General features: G+C 47.2%; 1 protein-coding gene across 1 annotated transcript in view; it reads right to left on the reverse strand.

Annotated features, from left to right (window-relative positions):
- LOC112117580 (NACHT, LRR and PYD domains-containing protein 3-like) overlaps nucleotides 1-25,246 on the reverse strand; it is a 48,107-nt gene that overhangs the window by 2,514 nt on the left and 20,347 nt on the right. Inside the window, exons 6-11 of the mRNA XM_024215584.3 lie at nucleotides 22,032-22,202; nucleotides 20,635-20,808; nucleotides 13,825-13,995; nucleotides 11,948-12,118; nucleotides 5,389-5,559; nucleotides 859-1,029 (exon numbers count right to left, since the gene is read on the reverse strand). Of these exons, the coding sequence (XP_024071352.2) occupies nucleotides 859-1,029; nucleotides 5,389-5,559; nucleotides 11,948-12,118; nucleotides 13,825-13,995; nucleotides 20,635-20,808; nucleotides 22,032-22,202 (1,029 nt within the window). The remainder of the gene's footprint in view (nucleotides 1-858; nucleotides 1,030-5,388; nucleotides 5,560-11,947; nucleotides 12,119-13,824; nucleotides 13,996-20,634; nucleotides 20,809-22,031; nucleotides 22,203-25,246) is intronic.

Raw genomic sequence — 25,246 nt, forward strand, 5'->3', positions numbered from 1 at the left:
TTAACAGGTGTATGGAAATAGCAAAGAGAAAACAATTCCAACAGTAAGCTTTTGTTTAGAGAAATATACAGTAATATTCTCATCCGATCTCTCTCTGTGATAGGGTGCTGCTCTGTTACAGAATGAGCATTCATTTTATTTTCTTTCCAGCCCTTTTGGGAGAGTAGGCGTGACAGCTGGAGTTGAGGGCAGCGTGTGCATGTGTGGGGTTGTTGTTATTGCCTTAGTAAGTAAAGTCATTGTGCTTGTAACATCAAGATATGCTGCATTTCAGGGCTGCTAGAAGCCAGTAGACTCTGTCCTCAGCTGCACCAAGTTTATACTCCGCACCGCTTGGAAGTGGAGAAATAGGCTCTAAGTGACCTTTCCCCTACTCTGATCTTGGCCAGAATGAACTCTGGTTTAGCTGAGAGAAATCTCAGGGCTGCTCTAAAATTACCCCAGCTGCTGTGCCCGCCTAAGAGCTGGTGGAGCATGTTCTGCCCATCTTGCCTTTTACATAGGTCCTCCATGCCCCTGCAGACCCACTCAGTTGTGGCAGGATTGGCTTGCACAGAGTTGGCTATATCTGCTTTGCACCACCAAATGATTACCCTGGGCCAGCGGAGTCCATGTCAATTCGTGCTCTGCTTAACAAGGGTCGAGGGTTGAACTCACAACTCCATTATTCAATTGTTTAACTAGCAAAATGTGACCAATGAAGACGTCAGTGGGTCTCTGTTCTTTGTCTCAGGAGCAGAGTGGGGCTGGTCCATGGCTGGGTTCCATGAAGGGTATTGTGATCCTGGTAAATGGAGAGTAACTCACACCACCACCGTGTTAATAGGCACAGACTAAAGGAAATCAGCTGGTACTTACCTTATTTTGTGTAGTTTGCAGTTGAGATGTTTCAGTCCTTGACACAGCAGCTGCACTCCTGGATCTCCCAGTTTGTTTCTCCCTATATCTAGCTCGGTCAGGTGCTGGTTCATGCTTAGCGCAGAGGAGAGATCACCACAACAAGCAGCAGTTAGACTGCAATGCTCCAACCTGCAGCAGACAGATACAGAAAGGAAAAGGACTACTTGTTTACAACACCTGTGTGTTTCCCTCCTTGATACCAGTGTGTATCTCTAAAGAGACTCTGAATTCAGAGACATGAGAGAGAAATCAGCTATTTCTATTTAAATCATTATCAAAATACCCCTATACAAAGTTCTAGGCTCCTAAGGCAGAATCAGCACTACAGCAAAACTCCAACAACATTAAAATAAATATTCAGACAGGAACTCAGCCAGCTAGCCACACACACACACACAAAAAATCTCTTTCCCATCCCTTCATTGCTCTGGGAGGCATCCCTCAGTGATCCTCAGCAAACCCAAAACCCTGATCCAACAAGTGTCTTTTGCAGCATGCCCAAATGGTCACCAGATTGAAGCTATTTTGTGCCAAGGAGGAAAGTAAGTTCCAGAACCCCCTGCCAGCAGCCCCTCTCCTTTACAACAAGGGGGAATCCAACTCAGGTGCCCCTGCTGACCGCAGCTGTAGCATTAGCATGGGAAGAAGTGATCCAACAGGCCATTTAGATCTTTATAGCTCATAGGCTCATAACCAACACCTTAAACTCCACCCAGAGACCAGCTGTCAGCCGTTGCAGAACACCGCATCATGTGCTCACCGCAAGATGCCCCGTTCAGTAAACAAGTCACTATGTCTGCACCAGCTTCACTCTCTGAATGGTTTGAAGTATAGCCCGTAGCTACTCAGAATGCTTTGGTAGTGAGTAGATTCCTTTCCATGTGCCCAGTTATAGCAGTTACCCTGTATTCCATGAAGGGATGGTCAGCCAAGAATGGAACTGGGTGGGTAGGATGTAGGTGTATTTCTAGTGGGGTGGGGAATCCCTCCCTACACAGAAGGAAACACCTGGGAAATAGGTCACAAGCTCATTCATTGTCAGCACTCTGGTTTTCATTCCCTTAAACTGCAGGGAACCATTGCTGCTGTGTAAACTGGCCTGGCTCTCTCAGAAAGTAACCCAGTGCCTCAGACTGTGAAGCCCAGCTTGGGAGAGCGGGGACCCTCACACTACACAAACTACCCCACTGGGCTACTGTGAGAGACCTAGGTTAAAAATTTAGAACCAAAGCCAAATAGCTCTTCAATATCTCATAGGTAGTGTTGCTGTGGCTGTTTTGGTCCCAGGATATGAGAGACACAAGGTGGGTGAGGTAATGTCTTTTATTGGACCAACTTCTGTTGGTGAGAGAGACAAGCTTTCAAGTTTACACAGACCTGAAGAAAAGCTCTGTGTAGTTCAAAAGCTTGCCTCTTCCCACCCCCAACAGAAGTTGGTCTGATAAAAGATAATGCCTCACCCACCTTGTCTTTTAAATAGCTTGACTAGATTACCTTTGCCCTCAGCTTTACTTGACCCATATTGCAATTTGAAAGAATAAACCAGGTCTGGGTAATTTTTGTGGATTTTATATAAACACTGAACATATGTATCACTGACTAAACTAATTAAGAATGGAACACCACAATGATCAAATCAAGATCAAAACTGAGGTTGACTCACTAGATGAATTAGTTCAAATTATCAAATCAAGGTAACAAGTAAGCAGACCAAACTAGGCAGCTGACAAAGAATTCCTTTTGTTGATCCTGCATTAGGAGAATTAAGGAGGAGCTGTCTTCCCTTTAATCTAAATCCCCAGACAGCGTTTCAGGCAGTAGGACATGAGTGTCCACAGGGCCGGCTTTAGCAGGTGCGGGGCCCCACGCCGGGATGCAAATTGTCTCGCGCCCCCCCCCCCGCCCCAACTCCGCCCTGGCCCCGCCCCGACTCTGCCCCCTCCCTGCCCCATTGGATCCCTCCCCAAATCCCCACCGTGGCCCCGCCCCCAGCCCCGGACCCTCCCTGCCCCATTGGATCCCTCCCCAAATCCCCGCCCTGGCCCCGCCTCTTCCCCAAGCACTCCGCATTCCTCCTCCTCACCCCTCCCTCCCAGGCTTGCGCTGATCAGCTGTATGGCGGCGCAAGCACTGGAGGGAGGGGGAGAAGCAGGACGCGGCTTTTTTTTTTTTTTTTTTTGGCCCCCCTTTTGCTTTGCGGCGGGCGGCCCCGGGGCTTGGGGGGCCCGGGGTGGGGCGGGGTCCCATTCCGGGGAATCGGCCGAATCGGCTTAAAGCCGGCCCTGAGTGTCCATTCTGGTCTGAGGCCCTTGTCAAGTGAGATCACCCAAAGAGTGATTTCTTTGCAAGTCACCACTTTCTTACTTCCCTCTTAAATACCTATGTTGTTACAAGCTATTTTCTACTATTCCCACTTCCCTCCTCCACCTTTCACATCATAAATAGCACAGAATCTTTCCAAAAAGCCTTAACCCAGCAGTAATTGGTAAATCACACACAATAGCAGCTTTTGGAACACCAACCAGGAGAACCTCAGTAATTATAGAGGACAGCCATGGGCATTTGGTGTTCCTTCCTAGGGAACTATTAATGCTGCCGCTCTGCCTCCAACACCCCCACCCCCACACACATGGAGCCAGGAGACATCCCTCATAGAAGACAAAGATAAAAAGAAAAGGATCAACCTCCTTCTGCTTTGTTTTTTAGGATCTTTACCTCAGGTGGTGGTTGTTGTTTACTGGAACCAAGTAATGGAATCATATGGTCAGAGCTCCTACTGCCAGTGGGGTCTTTCAGGCAATAGCAGACTGCTCAGGCTGGTACAGCTAATGACCAGAATCTTTCACCTCTTCTTCCTCTGGACAGCCCAACCAGGGAAGAGAAGGGAACTTTGCTTCAGATGTTGTTGGTAAACCAAGAGAGCTCCCTTCTCTTCCACATGGACTAGCTACAGCACAATGGCTGTAACACCCTGGTCACTGAAGATGCTGCAGTACAGAGAAAGCTGCAGGCTTAATAGGAGCCAATCAGCCTATTTCCATTGGGGATTCCTGACACTTGGTGGTAATTGCTGGGCTAATGAGACAATTGGCTCAGTAACTGGGAGGAACAGGAAGCTGGGTGGAGGAGGAGCGGAGCTGTGGGGCAGGCTTCTCCTCGTGTGTAACTGTGCTATATCCTGCCCTGTCTGAAAACAGAGGATTAAATGTGCATGTGATGGAAAAGTAACAAACTATGTGTTTGTAATGGAGAGGCTGTGAAAACTGGCTAGGCAGTGCTGCACACTTGACAGCTGGAGAAGTGCCTTGTGACAGGCCTGGACCTTGATAGGTGTCATTTCATGCTTGTGCCATCTCAGGGACCACCTTTGTAGCGTTGGGCCAATTAGATGGTCCATGCATTCTGGATGCGGTTGATGTGGCCCAATCCTCTTGCAGCACATAGTCTTTAGGTCTTGGGTCATTAGGGAAAGTTCCATCAGGAATGATGGTTATCTTGTACAATCTGATGTTTTGAGTGCATTACAGATGTCTCCCAAATAAAAAAACAGTGTGTGCGTGGGCTCAGGAGGGAAGTACCAGTACCATCCATCCTTCTTGGTTAATGGACAGGAGGCCCATGCTTATGAGAAATCATCGTTTCTTGAAAAATAGACATCTAGTCATTGCGCACTCATCTTTCATTTTCTATCCTCTATCCAGTGACAAGAGAAGAGCATCCATCAGTTCCATTAAAGCAGCATCCATTCCATACCCTAGCCTGAATCCAGACTGTGCTGGGTCTGGAATGTTGGCTTCAGTCAGGTGGAGCTTGTAGTTGGCCTTTTCCTAGCTTCTCTTTGAACTTGCTCAGGAATGGGAGGTTTGACACTGGTCAGTCATTGGCTAGAGCAGAAGTTCCAGGGTGAGCTAATGGGACCTACAGTGCTGTCAACCTCGGTGAAAACTGCTGCCTAGAGAGAGGGGCAGGCTGAGGAAGAGACGGGTGAAGGACAAAGCACCCCGGCTGCTCCTATAGACAATCCCCAGCTAATGATTATTTCTACTGAATTTCTTTGTCTTTTTGTCCTTTCCCTCTTCCCTTTTTCCTCTTTCTGTTTCTTTCTCAGGTTGTTAGGTTTATCCCAGGATTCGTTGATTACAATGAAGGTAAAGGATTTGAATGACAGAGGGTTATTCTAGTCAAATTGTGAACTCTCCTATGACCGTGTTCTCATTCACACATAGTGAGTAAATTAATCGAAGGGTCTTCAGTAAAATACACTGCATTTACGGTGCATGTAGAGTGGCTGTGTGATCCAACTTCTCATCGAATACAGGTGATAAATCTACATAGCAGTGGGTCTCTTTCTGACTCCTTGGGAAGACAGTAGGTGTTTTTTAAGAGTTGTTGCTGCATTCATTGTAGTGCTGCATTCATTCTAGTAGAAAGAGCTGAAATCGCGATAGGACAATGTCAATAGGCACAGAGAAACCAGCTGCTACTTACCCTAGTTTCTGAAGTTTGCAGTTTGGATGTTTCACTCCCTCACACAGCAGCTGCACTCCGGCATCTCCAAGTTCATTATACCCCAGTTCCAGCTCTGTCAAGTACTGGCTAGTGCTGAGAGCAGAGGAGAGATCCCCACAACAATCAGCTGTGAGATCACAACCCCACAACCTGCAGGAGACAGAAACACACAGAGAAGGAAACAAGTTATCACTTCCCTCCTGTTTGTGGCAATTCTTTCACTCATGTCACTGTCTGTCTGGAAAGGGATGATTCATTCAGAAGAGACCAGTCACGGGGCTCTAGCAGGGGGCAGTGGGACTGTTGGCACCAACGACCCCTGTGTGGATTCCTGTCCACGTGCCCCTGCCTCTGTCAGTCACCCTGTGTTCCACAAGGGAATGTTCAGATGAGCTGAAGGGAGGGCAGCAGACTGCAGGGGTGTTTGTAATGGGCTGGAGAATCCTAACAGGCACGGAGTAATAGTTCAAACCCTTTCCCAGTGCTTATACTCAAGCTCCTTTCTGCTTATGCTAATTCAATCTAAAGCTGCTGTGTGAGCTCCTCTGCCTCCCCCAAAACATTCCCCAGTGTCTAAAACTATGCCTATATCATCACGGCAGAGTTACCCCAGCTCTGAATGTCTAGTTCTGGGAACCCAGGTTAGCCAAGCAGGGCACTGAGTGTCCACACTGCTAAGCCACACTCAAGTCATGTTTGGGCACCATTGCCCTAGTCAGATAAGCTAGCCAAGGCTTACAGCACTTCCAAACCTGGGTCAAAGGCTTTTGTCTGTGGACAGCAGAGGAGTTAGGGCTAAAGCCTTGGTAACAGCCCAAGTTAACTCTGCAGTAACCACGTACCCTATCAGCCAGGGCATGTGGGAGCCAAACCCCTTCCAAACTAGAAGACAGATGACATTTTTCCTCACAGCCAAACTCCAAGCTACATATATTACTGATAACAGAACAGACCCCGCTCCCAGCCCACCTGTTTAGCACAACTGGGTTCCCTGTTCCCCGAGAGACTTTCTGGGTCTGTAATAAATGACTTTCTTCCCTTGCCTGTATCAGAACCACTTACAAAGGCTAGAGGTGGGGTTCACAATACTTATAAAATGAAGGAATTCACAGTGAATCCGACTTGTGCTCTTTGTAAGGTTCCAGGCCTGGGACACATGATCTCACTGCATGCTGATATGCAGGCTCCACAATCAAAAACTCTCTCTAAAGGGAGTGTGTTTCTTGGCCTATTGAATTGCTATGGGAAGTCTGTAGTTAACCTCCATGGCTGAACCCTTGAAGTTGCTACATATAAAAGAAACCTATTATTGACCACAGAATGTATTACTGGGTCATTCTGGGACACTCAAGATGACATGAAGGAAATTCCTTAGTTTTCTATGTACCATTGCTAGGAGTCTGGGTAATAAATAGGAGGATTTCGAAATGCTCACACGAGAAATTCTGTCGTAGTTGGTATTACTAGAACCTATGAGAGGATTCACATAATTAGAATGTTTAAATTAATGACTACAACCTATTTAGTAAGGATAGGAGAGGATAAAAGACAGGTTAATGGCAATTAATATAAATCATAAATTAAGAAGGGAAGGCAATTGATAAGTGAAGCTAAAAGTCTCAACAGCAAAAGCATCTATGGACAATATGGTTAAGAATAATTAAAAGGAATGTTTTTTAATATATCTGGAACAAAAGGCAGAAATATTAAATATCTACTTTTGTTTTGTAGCTGACAGGAATTAGAGTCACAGGACTGGAAGGGACCTCAAGAGGTCATCTAGTCCAGTCCCCTGCACTCATGGCAGGACTAAGTATTATCTAGACCATCCCTGACTGGTGTTTGTCTAACCCAAGGGTGGCTCTTCAGAAGTTAATATGCGGCTCCTTGTATAGGCACTGACTCCAGGGCTGGAGCTACAGGTGCCAACTTTCCAGTGTGCCGGGGGGTGCTCACTGCTCAACCCCTGGCTCTGCTGATGAGGGGCTGCTGACATATTACTGTGGCTCATTGGCAATGTACATTGGTAAATTCTGGCTCCTTCTCAGGCTCAGGTTGGCCATCCCTGGTCTAACCTGCTCTTAAAAAGTCTCCAATTCCACAACCTCCCTAGTCAATTCATTCCAGTGCTTAACTACCCTGACAGAAAGTTTTTCCTAATGTCCAACCTAACCCGCCCTTGCTGCAATTTAACTCCATTGCTTCTTGTCGTATCCTCAGAGGTTAAGGAGAACAATTTTTCTCCCTCCTCCTTGCAACAACCTTTTATGTACTTGAAAACTGTTATCATGTCTCCTCTCAGTCTTCTCTTCTCCAGACTAAACAAACCCATTTTTTTCCAGGAAGCTGGAGAGTTTATTCATAACACATAATGGTGATAAAATATTTTCTGTTCCAACACTCTCTAAAGAGGATTAAACAGCACCTGAGAGTTAAATTATTGTAAATCAGAAGGTCTTTACTGCACCAATTTTTTTTCAATAATAATTGGCTGAGGAGCTTTCTGGACTGTTGATGTTAAATAAATCTTGGGAAACTGAGGAAGTTCCAGAAGAGTGAAAGAAAGCCAATGCTGTGCTGATATTTTAAAATGACAAATGGAATGAACTGAGAATTATAGTCCATTTGGCCTCCCATCAACCCAGGAAAAAATAATGGAACAGCAGAGATGGATCTAGTAATAAAGAGGTAAAGGATTGAATATCAATAATGGCAGTCAATTTAGTTAATAGAAAACAGGTTTGTTTGACAAGACCTGACACCCGTCTTTGAGATTATGAGTCTGGTTGATAAAGGTATCTACTGAGATGATGTACTTAGACTTCTGCAAGAAACTTGATTTATTAGCACACCGCATTTTGATTAAAAAATAGCACTGTACAAAAATCAATACAACACATATGAAATGGATTGAAAACTGGCAGACTGATAATTCTCACCCCATCCATGTATTGTGGGTGTTCCTTTTTTTCCTGCTGGTTAGAGATGGCCAAAATTTGACAGGCAGCCAGAGACTAGAACCGCCCCTCTGTGGAGCTCCCAGAATTCTCTGCCTCCACTCCCGGGTAATCAGCACACCAGGAGTCTCCTCTTTGTGGCAGAGTCTCAAGATCTTTTTAAATTGGATTCCATTGGAGGCTCATACAAATGACTCTAAACTGAAGTACGCTATATTAAATTATAAAAATAGCAATGAGCAGGCTCCCTTTTGGCCAGGGGGTTTTCCGAGCCAGTCTTGCATCTGCTCTGGCCACAGCTCTCTTCCACAAGAGGAATCGTTTGGGGGGCAGTCTGTCTTTCCTCCTTTAACTCTCTGGTCATGGCTGAGAGAGGAAAGAAGAGGAGCCAGGAATGCTCTGATGGTGCAGCTCTCTCAGAGCCAGGACCTCAAGGGCCCGAGTGCCCCAGCTGTAGGTAAGACCTTGCAGCCAAACCAGAGAGTGGTATAGGAGAAGCCAGGTCCCCCTGTTGTCCTCTACACATGGGGCACAGCCCCCTCGGGAGGTAGGGCTACAATGAAACAGTGGCTCAGCTTGTGGAGTCCCTGTCAGGCCATCTGGCACCGGAGCTGCCAGTGGGCAAAGCAGCTTTGGAGGCTCCCAGTACTGCAGCAAGCAGAGCTGGCTGAAAATTCTCCATTGAAACTTTTTTTTTTAAATGGAAAATGGCTTTGTTCAACTACACAGAAAAGTCCATTTTTTGTGAATGTTCGTGTGTGCGTTGGGGGGGGGGGGGGGGGAGATTCACAACCAGCTGTTGCAGTCAGCTCCTTCCTGCCTCTGAGGAGCACAGGCAGGCCAGAACCTCCTGCCCTCCCAGCCTCACAAAGGACAGGCCAGAGGGTAAGTACCCAGCCAACCCTCAGCCCTCACACCATTCAAAGGGATCCTCATCCCTCTATAGTCCTGGGAGTTCCCCTGAGAGAGAAACCAAGGTACTAGCTTTGTCTCAGCTATTGCAAATGATGCCGTCCTCGGAAATGTGAAGGCACGGGTGTCCAGCAGATACACACGCTCCCAAGGTCAGAGTGAAGGTCCGCATTATAGTGCGGTTGTGAGGAATGTGATGTGTGCGTTGCGTTACTGCACATGGCGGAGCATAGGACTTACGGAGGAGCAGAGTCGGTCAGTGGAAGTGGTGAATGTGTTGTGTGAGGGGTGATGATATTTAAATAGGATGTTTGCTTGTTTTTAAGGGTTTGTTTGTGGGCCCATTCCTCTTGTGCAACACTTGTGGTTGGGTTTGGATTGGATCTTTTTTCTAAGAGAGACACTCTAGTTCAAACAGGAATTAATTCAGGGAAGTTCTCTGGCCTGTGTTGTACAGGTCAGACTAGCTGTCACAAGGTCCCTTCTGGCCTTCTAATCTATATGCATGAGGACAGATGCACTGATTTAGCTCCAATATTTTTGGGTAGGACAGTGCCAGTATGGAGGGCAAAGGCTGAGCCCATTCAGCCATGGCTAGTTGGACACATTGACTTGCTTGTGGTTTGCTCATTCAAAAAAACAATTGAAACTCAAACAATACAAGTCTAGTGCATGAGGCCTCTGAATCGCCCACCAGACAAGTTGTGGTTTTGAGGGTCAGGGAGCTGTAGTGTCCAAAGGTTAATTTTACACTGAACATGAAAGACAAGGGGTTGGGGTGATGCACTTTCAGAAAGGTCAGTGTCCTATAGCAAGCCCATTGGAGGTGGGGCGGGAAGAGAGAATGAGAGGAAAGAGAGAGACAGGGAAATGGGGGTGTAGTGTGAAAGGGAAGAGAGAACTTGCACAGAGATTAGAGACCAGGATGGGGCATTGACAGATGGGCATCTTTGCCTAGCCAGGGGCTCAGAGGCAGGGCTTCTGACAGTTGTAATGAAGGTATATTTTATTGTTTGAAACCCAAAGATGTTTCTCCCAGTGAGGTGGGAATTTCATAGTTCCAGGCTCAGCCAAGCAATGAAAACGGAGCTGAATTGGGGGCAGATGAGGTACTATCACATTCCTGAGCTGTCTGACCATTTGGCATCACTGCCTCTCATGCCACCATCTGTGAATGACTCACTCCCAACACTCCTCCAGCCTATGAGGGATAAAAGGGGTAGGACTCTTTGCAGAGCCACACAGATGGGAGGCACCAGTGATCCGTAGGTTTTGATCCTCAGGAGGAAACAGGAGGCTGCAGGTGTCCTGAGCGGAAGGCTCCCAGAGCAAGGGGGAGGGAAGGAAAGTCAATGGGGTGATGGGAAGAGAAACCACTAACAGATGTCTTCTTTCCCTACAGAGAGGAGGGGTTTTGATAGCAGCTGGTGGATTCTCTTTTCTGCAGGCTGTGTAATGGAGAGTGGCACCTTATCCTCAAGAGGGAAGATAAGGAAGAGACACTGATGGTGAGAATAAAAGGAGAAATCAACTAGCCCTGAGTTGGATCCCATCCATCTACACACAGACAGGCAGAGCTTTGAGGCTTCCCTTGATGGCTGAAGGGGAGCGATGGGGACAGAAGCAGGTCAGCCCTCCAGGCTGTGGATCTGATGTTCTTGGGAGGGAATGGGGATCCCTGCATTAGGGGTCAGTGGCACTAACCCCAAACCTCCAATGATGGACCTTAGCTGGGAGGCTGATTTTGCCGTTCACTCTGCTTGTGCTTTTGCAGCTTTCCAAGAGATCTCAGAATCCAACATGCAGGTCTTTGGAAAACTTGGGCAGAAGAGTAACAATGGGAGCTGCTGGGTTCTGAGCAATTCTGAAAATCTGGCCCAAAGTCCCGGGAGTTCCCCAGGAGCACCCCACACCAGGTTTTAAGTTCAGTCGTGAAAGAAGAACCACCGAGCAGAAATGTACTGGAATAGAAAAGGGAGGAACCACAGCTTGCCCCAAAGGGTTTTGTGTTTTATAATGAGTCCAACATTGGCCTCTGTTCTAACCTGCCTGGTTTGTTACTGTGACCACATGTCCCCACTCCCAGAGGGCTGCACTTCAAAGGGTATTTCTCCAAACTGGTGGTGCCTCTCAGCTGAGAGAAGCTTCCGCCCCAACTCTGTGAATTTCAAGGCAGGAGCTACCATGGCTAGGGCTGAAGTTGAAATCACACTGGATAGTTCAGCTCAGATTGGGAGGTTAAGAATCCTCAGGCTCCTGGAACCTCTTTTGCCTTAATAAATTTTAAATCAATATGTCAAGTTGTCAAAAGTCATTAAAGTTCTCTACAAAACAGGCTGCTAGCTGAAGGGGAAAGACTGCACTATTTTAAAGCAAATGCATTTTAGTAAGAGTATTTTTTTAAACAAATCTATTTATTCATTAAATATCAGGGGGCTGTGGAGCCAGCTTCTGGTGTGGGCCCAGCTTTACTTAAAAATTTCCATTTTCCAAGCAGGGCAGTCTGGTGCATGTTGGGAGCCAATGACGCAGGTGCTGGAGAGACACTAATCTCTCAGCATTTCCATGTAGCTGCAGGGAGCAGACATGAGCCACCAGCCACACACCCTGCCAAGCGCTTTACACAAAGGTCGCCTGTAAATGCACAGAGGAGGCCAAATGTTACTTACCCCAGTTTCTGCAGTTTGCAGTTTGGGTGTTTCAGTCCCTCGCACAGCAACTGCACTCCAGAATCTCTGAGATAGTCAATACCCAGCTCCAGCTCTGTCAGGCTGTCACTGATGCTGAGAACAGCTGCAAGATCCTCACAGCAAGCATCCGTGAGAAGGAAATTCTTCAACCTGCAGGAGAGAGAAATGCAGAGACAAGCAATCACAATGTGAATGGGGCTTGTCCCAGCTGTTATGACAGGTGGCCCCGCCCACCTGCTTCTCTCCCGGACCAATCAGCATTGAGAATGGGCCAGAAGGCCTGCCTCACATCCTGTCCTAAGCCCCACTCCTAGTCTAATGAGAAACCAGTGTTGGTTGGGACTTCCTGCGTGAGCCCTGCTCCTTGCACTTCACCCTGACTGGACCGCCCTGGGAATAAGCCAGACATTTCAAGCCCCAATCCTCTGCCAATGACCAATGAGGAATAAGGGGTGGGGAAAGACTTCCACCCTAAGCATCGCCCTTAGTCCTTTCCACTGACCAACCAGAATTCAGGATGGCCCCTGTACTCCCAGCTGTCAGAGTTTTAGAGTAACTGCACCTTTGATCCCCTCTCTGGTCTGCTCAAGGAAAACTCCCTCGGGCTTCTAGCTGCTGCCTCTCTCTGGGCAGGGACCCATATCCTGTTCCCTTCTGGCCGGGGGTTTAGGCTGTGGCAGCCGGTAGTTGCACTCTGATTATCCCCAGAAGGTCTGACTAAGTGCAGCCCCTGGACTTTGCTCTCTTTCCAAAGGCTATAACTGTGGTTTACTAGTAACCAACCAGCACTCTCAAAGCAGAGTGCAATTATTTAAGGACAAAAACATACAGAGAAAACATAAAATAATAACAGGATTTAAATGCTCCCCCTCCCACATCACCTCTATGGAGACCCAGGCAGGTTCCAGTCCCAACAACCCTTCGGCAGGGTGGAGTCTCCCCTTGGACAAAAAGTCACTGCCATTTGTCAACTCAAAAAAGAGGACCCCTCTGTCAAGATCAACTCAGCCTTTTATCCCAAACCTCTTGCTTTGTCCCCGCTCCCCGAGTTTGATTGGCCATAGAGCAAATGTCCCTGCATAATTATTAGGTCCTGCTGGAAGGCAGGCATGGGACACCTACAAAAGGCTGTGACACATAAGAGCCTGCTGTCTAATTGGACAGCCCTTGAGCCTCTTTGGAGGATGCAAATAACTTGAGCTGGTCTGTAGGCTTGGGACAGAGCATAGGAAGGCCCAGAGATGCCTGTTTGGGAAGATTTTCACAGGAAAAGCAAAAGGCACATCTAACAAAGAGGCTGTGACCCGCTAAATGTTGAGTCCTTGCTCCAACGTATGCGGGGGTGGGGGCGAGATCTCCTCAACAAAATAGCTGATACAAATGTATGTCCACCCTAACCTTGTTCTTGGAAGCATTTGCACTGTTGAGCTTAAATTTACTAAAAAAGTTCAGCCTGAAGCAGACACCCGGTGTGGAAAATTTCCACCCAAGCAGTTAGAGTTCAGCCAATTTATAAGCAACTGAAGACAGACTTACAATAGGAAGTATCAGGCAAAGTTAATAATAGGTGATGCTACCAGCACATGTATTCAATTACAGGCAAAACACTTATTCCTCAAGTTCAGAGAGGAGGAGGAGGAGTTTGGAGGTAGAGCTCCAGTTTGGGCCCATCTTTCTTTATAACTTCAAGTTTACAAACATGACGGGCCGTCGGGATGTTGTGAACCACTGACACATCAGGTGCTGCAGGGTTACCCAGCTGTCAGCCTCACCATGTACTCACAGGGAGCTGACAGTCTCACACCATCGGCACAACTGCCGAGTTCTTTACAGAAAAGGAACCTGTAAATACTTACCCCAGTTTCTGCAGTTTGCAGTTTGCGTGCTTCAGTCCCTCGCACAGCAGCTGCACGCCTGAATCTCTAAGGAGGTTCCCCCTCAGCTCCAACTCGGTCAGAGTCTGGTTGATACTGAGAACAGAGGAGAGATCCTCACAACAAGCAGCTGTGAGCTGGCAACCCATCAACCTGCAGGAGACACGTAAACAGAGAGAAATGAGCATCTCTGTCTGTCCTGTTCCCTCTGTGGGTTTTTATAGCAAGATTCCTTTATTCTGGGAATAAAACCACAGAGCTGCAGCAGTGGTTACTGAGGACCATGTGACTATGTGTGGATTTCAATCCATGTGCAGCTGCAGCTCTCATTGATCCTGTATTCCACATATGAATGTTATTCTAAGGCAAAGTTCCCAAACTCCATCCCCTGAGCATAAGCATTGTAGCTTCTGCTAATGAAAAAGCAATAAAGGAGGAGCCAGAGGAGAGGAAATAAAGGGAGGGACAAGATTCTCAATGGAAAATAATGTAACTGTTCCTGCAGTCAAAGCTATATTTTAGTTTTGCAGATGTGCGAAGCCTGTTGTTGTCTCTCACGGGTCTCATTTCTACTTAGGATTCAGCCAAGAAGCCAGCCTCTATGGCGTACTTAGTTCTGAACATTCAGAATTCAGGGATGGGCTCAGTTTTGCTGAGTGTCAGGTTCCCCCATCCCTGTCCTATTTTCCCTAGGTTTGACCATACCCTAGAAAATGCTGGGAGTTCCATAGGGAGCCCAGTCTCACAGGCTGGGCCTACAATTAAATTGTGACAGTCTTTCACCGTTGCAGCCCCACTGTTGTGACAGCAGCATCGTGTGAGTGACTGTAGAGACGTCAGAAACTTAGGAATATGGGAAGAGCTAAAAAGTGGGATAAAATGAGCCCAGAGCTAGTGTTTGTGTTACATATGGGCTCATAATGCTAGGGAGAGACCGATAGGTGCCTCACGACTTCCCTAAAGAAAGCTCAAAGGAACTCCCAGTGATGGTCAAGGCCAGATCCACGGCTGGTGTAAATCAGTGAAGCTACTTAGAAGTCCGTGGAGCTATACTGATTTGTACCAGCAGAAGATCTGGCCCTTAGTGTGGAAGTTCAGTGGCCATAAACTCCCTGACATATAATGTAAGGAGTCACAATTTATCAATGGATGAAAATATACATGGATTGGTGTGGGAAATGAAGACTGGGGAGGGAATTACAAAGGAAGCCAGTGGCTGCTGACGCTAATTGTTGTATTTTACAGTTGGGACGTTTCAGCCTCTAAAAAGTGGTGTCACTCCTGAATTCCCCTGGTTGAGACTGGAATTCCTTCTCTGGGACTGAAGGTAAATGTCACACACAAAGTACAGCTCAGACAGTGTGCAGCAGCCAAATTATCTGAGCATATCACACCATGGCTCTCAAACTGTATCAAACCCCCATGAGTTTCAGGATATCATTCCAAACCCTAGCAGTAGCCCTGATTTACAAGACTCGTAATACCTCAAGGTGACGCTGTCTCAGAGACTGTTCACCCACCCGTGATCCACCAACCTGGCTACACTGCCCAGGGGCACTACAGCTAACGAAGCCCAGGTCAGACTCCTGGGGCACAGGCGGAGCATTCTCAGCAGCAGGCCCTGGCTGGGAAGCTCTTTCCCAGGGAAGATCAGACTGAGCCTGCGTCTGTCCATGTTCAGATCTAAATGCCAGACCAGCCTCTCTGATCCCTTACAGAGCCCTGTGTTCAGGGAGCTCTGATTACTGCCCAGCACGCAGCCTTCCAGAACGTGGAGTGGCACACGCTCATATTCCAAGTTCAGAAAACCAGTTAAGTTTCCTCTGCCCCATCAGGAACAGGAGGGGCAAACCCTAAAGGTCAGAAAACCAGGACATTTCCCCAAGGAAAAGCAAAGCATCTTATATAAGCACAAATACAACGTTTACATTTCATAACCTGGCACAGCGGCCCTGTGTGCATCATCAACTTGACAACATGTTACCTGTTACGGAACATTTCGCAAGTACTTCCCTGCCCCTGCCTGCTTCCAAAATATGAAGCAACAGTGACCTCTAGTGACTGACAGGAGGAACTACAGACCCTGCCTTCACTGGATTCCATCTGCAGTAAGGACAGGAGTGGCAGGGTTGCCAAATGAATGTCAGATGAGATACCTGACACTTGGCAGCCCTGTGGTCTGTACATACTGGTCAGTGATAAGCTTTTGTGGGTAAAAACCTCACTTCTTCAGATGCATCTTCAGAAGTGAGGTTTTTACCCACGAAAGCTTATGCCCAAATAAATCTGTTAGTCTTTAAGGTGCCACCAGACTCCTTGTTGTTTTTGTAGATACAGACTAACACGGCTACCCCCTGATACTGGTCAGTGATGTCACCTTGCTGCTGGGGAAGTGCCTTTCCCAAGAGATACTGCTGCCTGGATCACTGTATTTTTAAAAATAATTGTGACTGACTATTCACAGCAGCTTGAGTTCTCCCACTGGGATGTGTTGCAAGCTTCCAACCCCACATGTAGCAGTGACCTGAAATCCAGCAGCCAATGCTCATGCAGCTGCCCCAGGCTGAGACAGATTGGTCCCCAACTCACCTGAAGATCTCTTGAGAAAGGGCAAAGCCTTCCAGAGCACCAATACAAACTGCCCATCAGTAGGCTCCCCCCGCCATCCCAGAAAATCAAGCGCCCCCTTTTTTGGTCACAGCAGCAGATCAGCCTCCAGTGCCCAGGCTGGGCCTGGCAATTCCTTTAAGCAACATGTCAGAGGCCCCCCTAATCTTATTTGTCAGTGTTGGAAAATGGATGTGATGCTGCAGCTCACCCTACCCCAGTTGGAGGTCACTGAGCAACAAGATTCTGGGGGGGGTGGGAAGTCATTCATCTGCTCCCACTGCCAATCCCACTTGTAGCAGCACGGAGGAGGTCGCTCTCACTGGTTTCTCTGCAACTCCATTTGCTTCCAGGAAAATCTGGAAGTGCAGCCATCTCTGCCAAATTCCCGTTCCGAGTGAGAGACTGAAGGGGCTTCATTCAGTGAAAGCTTTTAGTTCACTTGTGCCTCCAGGTGATAAGGGTCTGACACAAAGGAGTGCTGGAGAGAAACTGGTTGCTATTTCCTGGCCCTGCCTAGTCCCATGACTTGGATTAATGTGATAATGGCCTGTCACATGACAGATGTCACCACCCACTGCCACCTTAGTAAGTAGAAACACTTTTCTATGCCCGGAGGGGCTTCTTGTCAAGGGTATTTCTACAAACTGGTGGTTTCTCTTGGCTGAGCCTCGCTTCACTTCCCACTACAGGGACTTCACATTATATTCATCAGTAATGCAAGGAACCTACAGGCCTGTGTCCTGTAAGACACTGACTTCAGCAAGTTGGCATAAGGCTTGAGGCCTATGAACTCTGAACAGATAAACGCCCCAAATAGAGTGCTTAAGGGGGATTTCTGACCACAGGAACATGACCCAACCACAAGAGTGTTATGGCAACGAACTGACATATGTAACAGATACATGAGCTACATCTGCAGATATCTAACAACAAAATGGCCATGGTAACAAATTGACCTATGTGATAATAAGTTGAGAACACTGATATACTAACCTACAGGAGAAGGACACTCCAAAGTTATCAAGGTGAGGAAATACAAAGAAGGAAAAGGGGGGAAAGCCTTGCATCAAACATAGTGGCATCAGCATAACATCTTATAAAAGCCTAGGGGCAGTAGTAGAAGGAGATGTAGCCCTTGGGAGGTGCCAGAATGATGGCCACTGGTGATGAGGGGGAAGATGATGATGATGAGGAAGATGAAAATGAGGTAGGATCAGAGTCTAAAATAGGGAAAGAACAAGTCAAAAATTACTTAGACAAGTTAGATGTCTTCAAATCACCAGGGCCTGATTAAATGCATCCTAGAATACTCAAGGAGCTGACAGAGGAGTTATCTGAGCCATTAGCAATTATCTTTGAAAAGTCATGGAAGATGGAAGACATTCCGGAAGAATGGAAAAGGGCAAAAAGGGAAATAAGGACAACCTGGGGAATTACAGACCAGTCAGCTTAACTTCTGTACCCAGAAAGCTAATGGAGCAAATAATTAAGCAATCAATTTGCAAACATCTAGAAGATAATAAGGTGATAAATAACAGTCAGCATGGATTTGTGAAGAACAAATCGTATCAAACCAATCTGATAGCTTTCTTTGACAGGGTAACAAGCCTTGTGGATGGGGGAAGCGGTAGATATGGTATATCTTGACTTTAGTAAGGCTTTTGATACTGTCTCACATGACCTTCTCATAAACAAACTAGGGAAATACAACCTAGATGGAGCTACTATAAGGTGGGTGCATAACTTGTTGGAAAATTGTTCCCAGAGAGTAGTTATCAGTGGTCCACAGTCATGCTAGAAGGGAATAATGAGTGGGGTCCCGCAGGGATCGGTTCTGGGTCCAGTTCTGTTTAATATCTTCATCGGTGATTTAGATAATGGCATAGAGAGTACACTTATAAAGTTTGCGGATGATAAAAAGCTGGGAGGGGTTGCAAGTGCTTTGGAGGATAGGATTAAAATTCAAAATGATCTGGACAAACTGAAGAAATGGTCTGAAGTAAATAGGATGAAATTCTATAAGGACAAATGCAAAGTACTCCACTTAGGAAAGAACAATCAGTTGCACACATATAAAATGGGAAATGACTACCTAGGAAGGAGTACTTCAGAAAGGGATCTGGGGGTCATAGTGGATCACAAGCTAAATATGTTGCAAAAAAAGCAAACATCATTCTGGGATGTATTAGCAGGAGTATTGTAAGCAAGACACAAGAAGTAATTCATCCGCTCTACTCCGTGCTGATTAGGCCTCAACTGGAGTATTGTGTCCAGTTCTGGGCGCCACATTTCAGGAAAGATGTGGACAAATTGGAGAAAGTCCAGAGAAGAGCAACAAAAATGATTAAAGGTCTAGAAAACATGACCTATGAGGGAAGACTGAAAAAACTGGGTTTGTTTAGTCTGGAGAAGAGAAGGCTGGGAGGGGACATGATAACAATTTTCAAGTATGTAAAAGGTTGTTACAAGGAGGAGGGAGAAAAATTGTTCTTCTTAACCTCTGAGGATAGGACAAGAAGCAATGGGCTTAAATTTCAGCAAGGGCGGTTTAGGTTGGACATTAGGAAAAACTTCCTAACTGTCAGAGTGGTTAAGCACTGGAATAAATTGCCTAGGGAGGTTGTGGAATCTCCATCATTGGGGATTTTTAAGAGCAGGTTGAACAAACATCTGTCAGGGATGGTCTATAATACTTAGTCCTGCCCTGAGTGCAGGGGACTGGACTAGATGACCTCTTGAGGTCGCTCCCAGTCCTATGATGGCTCACATTTCAGGTTGTTCTACAAGGGATGGCGTGAGTATATGAATGTGCAGATGTACATTCTGTAGTATCCTGAGCTGGGGTGTTTGTGACTGTGCTAAATGTATTAATAAACTATTTGTAAATATAGAGGAGTTCCTGTAGTGTGAGTGTTGCAGCTGTGCACTTCGGAGTTTCCCATTATATAATGATTTGCATAAATACTGGGCCTGATCTTGGGACAAGAACCTGTCAACCCTCAAAGTGATAATTGGGGATTATATTTATATTCCTCTATAATCTATAGATCGGGCACAAGGTCTGGTCCCTTCTTTGCCCTTAGGGGCAAAATAAACAACTAAGCAGCCAGTGAAGAGCCGAAGGGGTCCATGATAAAATCCCACAGTGCACTGGCCAACACAGGCAGCTGGGCAAACAGAAGAACAAATGGTGGCTCTTGAAGAGGGTTTAGCTACAGACAAATCTCCCCGACCCCTTGGCATGAAAAGGATGTGTGTAACCCCCACACCTCCTGGGTGTGGTGTTCTGTCCCATCTAGTGGCACCGGGACCACTTAGAGAGAGAGATAAAATGAGTCTGCTTTACAGCCTTAGCTAAGAGCCAGGTGGATTTTAACTCAGGTGGTAGAGTCTCATACACAGAGGTCCCCAGTTCAATCCTGTCTGTCGGCAACCGGTGTCTGTCAACGTTACAAGTGGGGGCTCGTCCGGGATTCCAACTGGGAAGTCTCTGAAGCTCAGAACACACTTCCTCAGCTAGGGGAAGTATGTAACCCTCACACCTTCTGGGTGTGGTGTTTTGTCCCATCTAGTGCACCACTTAAAGACCACTTAAAGAGAAAGCAATTCATGAGTCTGCTTAACAGTCAATTGGCTTTTAGTTCATGTGGTAGAGGCTCATGTACTAAGCTCCAGAGGTCCCCAGTTCGATCCTGCCCGCTGACGACCAGGGTCTGTCAGCATTACATGTGCAGGGAAAATTCTTCCTCTCTAAAATAGTATCCCTCCCACAGTTCCCCCGAAGCAGATGGCAGAGAGATTTAGGCTCCCCAGCACCTTGGACCTCTTGTGTTTCTATTCGTTTTACATCAAAATAAATGTAGTATTGTTTAAAGATGACTAAACAGGTGTTTAAAAGACCCTGCTTCAATTTTTATTGAAAAAAATATATGCAAGTGGAAATCACTCAATCCTCAAGTTCAGGGGGATTTGAAGTACTGCTCCAGTTTGGACCGATCTTTATTAATAAATTCTGTTCTCCAATCGGAATAGCCCATAGGGATATTGGGAGCCACTGAGACATCAGGTGCTGGAGGGACACACAGCTTTCAGCTTCTCCGTGTTCCTTCATGAACCTGACATCTTCCACCATCCGCACACCCTGCTGAGTTCTTTCCAGCAGGAAGATGTGTGAATACTCACCTCAGTTTCTGAAGTTTGCAGTCAGGATGTTTCAGTCCCTCACACAGCAGCTTCATTCCTCCTGCCTCTCCTAGGTTGTTCAGCGCAAGATCCAACTCAGTCAGGGTCGGTTTGGCTCTGAGAACAGAGGAGAGATTCCCACAGGAACCGGCTGTAAGACCACAATTCATCAACCTGTGGGAAACATAATCAGAGTGGGAAATGAGCACTTCTGGCTGTCCAGTTCCCTCAGTGGGTTTCTAGAAAGAGTCCTTTATTCTGGGAATAAAATCACCCTGCTGTAGTAGTGGATGCTGGGGACCACATGAGGATTTCAGTCCACATGCAGTTTTAGCTCTCAGTGGGCCTAAGAGTGGGAGAATTGTCTGATTCCACCAGAGAGAGGTGGAGGCCCGGGACCTGAGGTGGGTGCACCCAGAGAGATCCGAAAGGGGACAGGGGTGTAGCTAGCCCTGTAACTGTGACACAGGATTGAGCATGTTCACCACAGCCTAGATGTTGCTCGCCGAAGTCTGAATTTGGCCTTTCCCAGGGGAGCATTCTAGATACAGGCTTTCCTCTTTCCCTATGGCAGGCTGTAAGCCACTGGGCAGACTCAGAGCAGCAGTGGGAAAATGAAGTCATTTCAAGGTACTTGAGGGGAGGGAAAAGCACAGGAAGCCTCCCTCTCCTTGCAACCCCGCACTACGGCTGGGCACAGCCACAGCCCTTGTATTCCCCTGAGCAATAGGTCTGATCCCTTCTCTCTCCACCGCAGTGGCAAAAGTAGCACCAAAGCAGGCAAGAGCAGAGCAGAAGAGGGCACGATAAAGTCCCGCGATTCACTGGCCAGCACGGCCAGCTGGACAAACAGAAGAACATGGTGCAGCTCCTGGAAGGGTTTAGCTGCAGGCAAATTCCCCTGCAGGTGAAGGATGTGCAGGAAGAATTCTGCCTCCCTTAGACAGAATCTCTCTCACCTCCCTCCCTTAGGCAGGGCTGTGAGAGATTTCGGAGTCTGAGGCTTTGTAAGGCCTCTTGTCCTTTCATGTATCTTAAATCGCAGTAAATGTAACATTGTTTTAAAGATCGTTAGAATATTTATAAGAATTGGCTGTTATCGAAGGGAGTGAGATCATGCTTTAAGCCTTATATTTTTAGTGAATATTACTACAACTTAGTCCTCAATTTCAGGGGTGGCGGGGGTGAACTAGGGCTCCAGTTTGGGCTCGTCTTTCTTTATAAGTTCCATTTCCCAAACATGAGGGGCCATTGGGATGTTGGGAGCCACTGACACATCAGGGGCTGCAGGGACACTCGGCTTTCAGCCTCGCCTTGTACCTGCATGGAACTGACATCACACACCATCCCCAGACCCTGCTGAGTTCTTTCCAGAAGAGAAACTTAGAAATACTCACCGCAGCTTCTGCAGTTTGCTGTGTGGATGTTTCAGTCCCTCACACAGCAGCTGCACGCCTGAATCCCCCAGGTTGTTCTCCCCTATATCGAGCTCCGTCAGGGTGGGTTTGGTGCTGAGAAGAGAGGAGAGATCCCCACCACACACGGCCGTGAGATGGCAGTTAGAAAGCCTGCAGGGGACAGATAATCAGAGAGGGAAATGAGCCCTTCTGTCTCAGTGGGTTTCTAGGAAGATTCCTTTCATTTGGGAATAAAGATTACAGAGCTGTAGGATTGTACGCTGAGGACCACATGACCAGGTGTCGATTTCAATCCTGGGCATCTGTAGTTCTCATTGATCCTGTGTTCCATAATTGAATGATATTCTAAGGCAAAGTTCCCAAACTCCATTTCCTGAGCAAAAACATTTGGGTTTCCCCTACTAAAAAAGCTTTATTACACCTGATAGGATAGAAAGGTGAAGAAAGGGGGGGAAAGGAACTTCACTGGAAAGTCTATTGCAGTTTTGTGGATGGGGGCAGCCCATTTTTCTCTCTCTTGCTGCATCATTTCTACTTAGGACTCCGCAAACAAGCGCCATCTATGGCTTACGCAGTATTGAATATTCAGGGATGGGTGAGTACTGCCTTAGCTCAAGTCCCCCTTCACTCTCCATGTTGCCTGGGCTTGACCACACACTAAATTTCCCTAGGGAGGGCAGTCTCACAGGCTGGGCCTACAATGAAAACTGTTACCGTCTTTCACCATTGCATTTCTACCAGTGGCAGACTGCCTGCCAACATTCTCAGCCACTGGCGCGCCTAGCCCTGCTCTTAGGGAAAATGCCACTGTCTGTTGTTAACACCCTCGCAGCCGCACTGGGAGTAGTGCCATTTTCTTAGTGACATTTTAACAGAGCTCTGAGCAGACAATGCAATAAACAGTGACCTAAAGGTGCTTGTGGAAAATGTGTGTGTGTTGGACTATCATAAAATGCCATGGAAGGGATGCGGCTGGGGAGAGATCAGAAGCGGAGGAGTTAGATTGCAGAGCATTCGGGAAGCACTGAAAGGTGGATAGAATGACTGAGCCCTGATGTGTTGTACCTGTTACATACAAGTGCACAATGTTAAGAAGAAACCAATAGATGCCAAATAACTTCCCTTAAGAAACCGCGACTGAATTCCCAGTGATGCGCAAGGCCGGATGCTGAGATGGCGTAAATCAGACAAGCGACTTTGAAGTTAGTGGAGCTTTGCTGATTGACAGCAGCTGAAGATCTGGCCCTTAGCGTGGAAACTGATCAGGGAGCACATGGCCAGTGCTTCTTAATCAGCCTCTTACACTCTGTGTGGAGGATCATCCACTCCCTTTCCAACCAGTTGTCACTTATTTAGGACTCAAACTGGACTGCAGGCTAACATACCAGTCCCATTTAAAGAAAAAGTTCACCTCCTGTGCCGCCTGGGGAGCAGAGGCAAATGTTCTGCAAACTTCAGTCCTGACACTAGTGTTTGCTCCAGCAGAATATTGTGCAGCAGTGTGGGGCAGGAGTCAGCCCACGCATCTCGTTGATTCAGAGCTGAACACAGCCACACATATCTTTAGTGGCTGTGGCCGCCTTAGCCACACATTCACATCTAATTTATATGCATTGGCTCATATAGATCCCCCAAAACTTCAACGAGATGCCATCACTCTTAAAACTGCCTGGAGGGCCATAACGGATGAAAATGACCTGCAGCATGCAAGGCTGACTATGCTTCAAATGGGTGCAAATAAGCAATGCACACTTCCCGCAAGTGGATCTGCCCACCTCCAGAAGAAACACCTACAACTCTAGCTCCTGCTGGCTTGCCATGACCAACTTTGTGCTGCCAGCTTAATAGCAGGGCTGTCAGGAAGGGGGAGATTGCTTGAGATAACCACCTAACACCACACCCTCAAGAGACAATGCCAGAACTATTAGCCTGGGTATTACTGGCTCCCCATCCTGCTGGGACACAAGATTCCACTTTTACACTAGGGGACCACAGAAGGGTTTAAGGAGAGACATGCTTCCTCAAGGAGACACACATAGGGAGCTAGAGCTAAGGCAAAGGGAAACAGAGGGTCACACCCCAGAATCTACAAGAGTGTCTGAGAAAGCTAGGCCAGCTTAGATCTCCAGCAGAGATGGGGGTGGCGGTGATAGGATTCTGGGGAAGATAGCTATGCATATAGACTCTGCTGTTTTGAAACCTTTTTCCCCCTAAAAGGCTTTCTTCTTATTAAATAAACAATACTTGTGTTCTCAGAAGGCTGTTCTGGCCACTGGGTTTGACTAGACACAGACTCCCGCAGGGAAGAATCGCAGGTGTCGAACCCACTCAGACCTGCAGGATAATCGCGGTGGATACACAGGTACTGGCTGAACCAGTCAGACTTGCAGGGCAATCACAGTGGACACAAAGGGGACTGCTACCCTGGGCCTGGTCTAAGAGTGGGGAAGTTGCATGATTCCACCCAGAGAGAAGCAAGGACTAGAGGCCCGGGGCCTGAGATGGGGGCACTCAGAGAGACCTGAAAGGGGACAGGGTATAGCTAGCCCAGTAACCATGACATAGGCATAGGCTTGTCCACTGAGGCCTGGATGTTGCTCACCAAAGGCTGAGTTTGGCCTTTCCCAAGGGAGTATTCCAGATACAGGGTTTCCTCTTTCCCTATGGCACAGTGGAAACCAATGGGCAGACTCACCAGCTGGTGAGGAAAAATTAAGTCCCAGCTACAACTCACTTCAAGTCCCTTTCATCGGGTCTTGCTTTACTGTGAAAAACAAGATCTAAAAGCAAGAGGAAATCAACTCATCATACTGGGTAATAACTTCCCAAGACCTTGTCAGCTGGAAGGGGAAAGGACAGTGCCTCCCCATTAGGCAGCTTCCTCCACACCGGCTTCCCCTTTACTTCCTTAACCCTGCCCAGATCAGCCATGGAACCTGGGAACCTCTTACACTGAGGGCACCAAGCATGTAGCCTGCAGGAGGATCTGATGTGCATGATACATTTATGCAGCCCATGTGACATTCTCAGATTCTCCAGAATCTAAGCTGCCATTTAAACAAAGTAAGTTTCTAGCTCTCATGGCAGCAGAGATCACCTTCTCAATGTGAATCCAGTGTAACTGATACAATGATGTTTACCTGAGTCGGCGGACAGCCTGAAACAATGACTCGGGGGGTCTGAACTCTCCTGTT

Source organism: Terrapene carolina, unplaced genomic scaffold (assembly GCF_002925995.2).
Source record: "Terrapene carolina triunguis isolate 2854851 unplaced genomic scaffold, T_m_triunguis-2.0 Scaffold261, whole genome shotgun sequence".
Lineage (NCBI taxonomy): Eukaryota > Metazoa > Chordata > Testudines > Emydidae > Terrapene > Terrapene triunguis.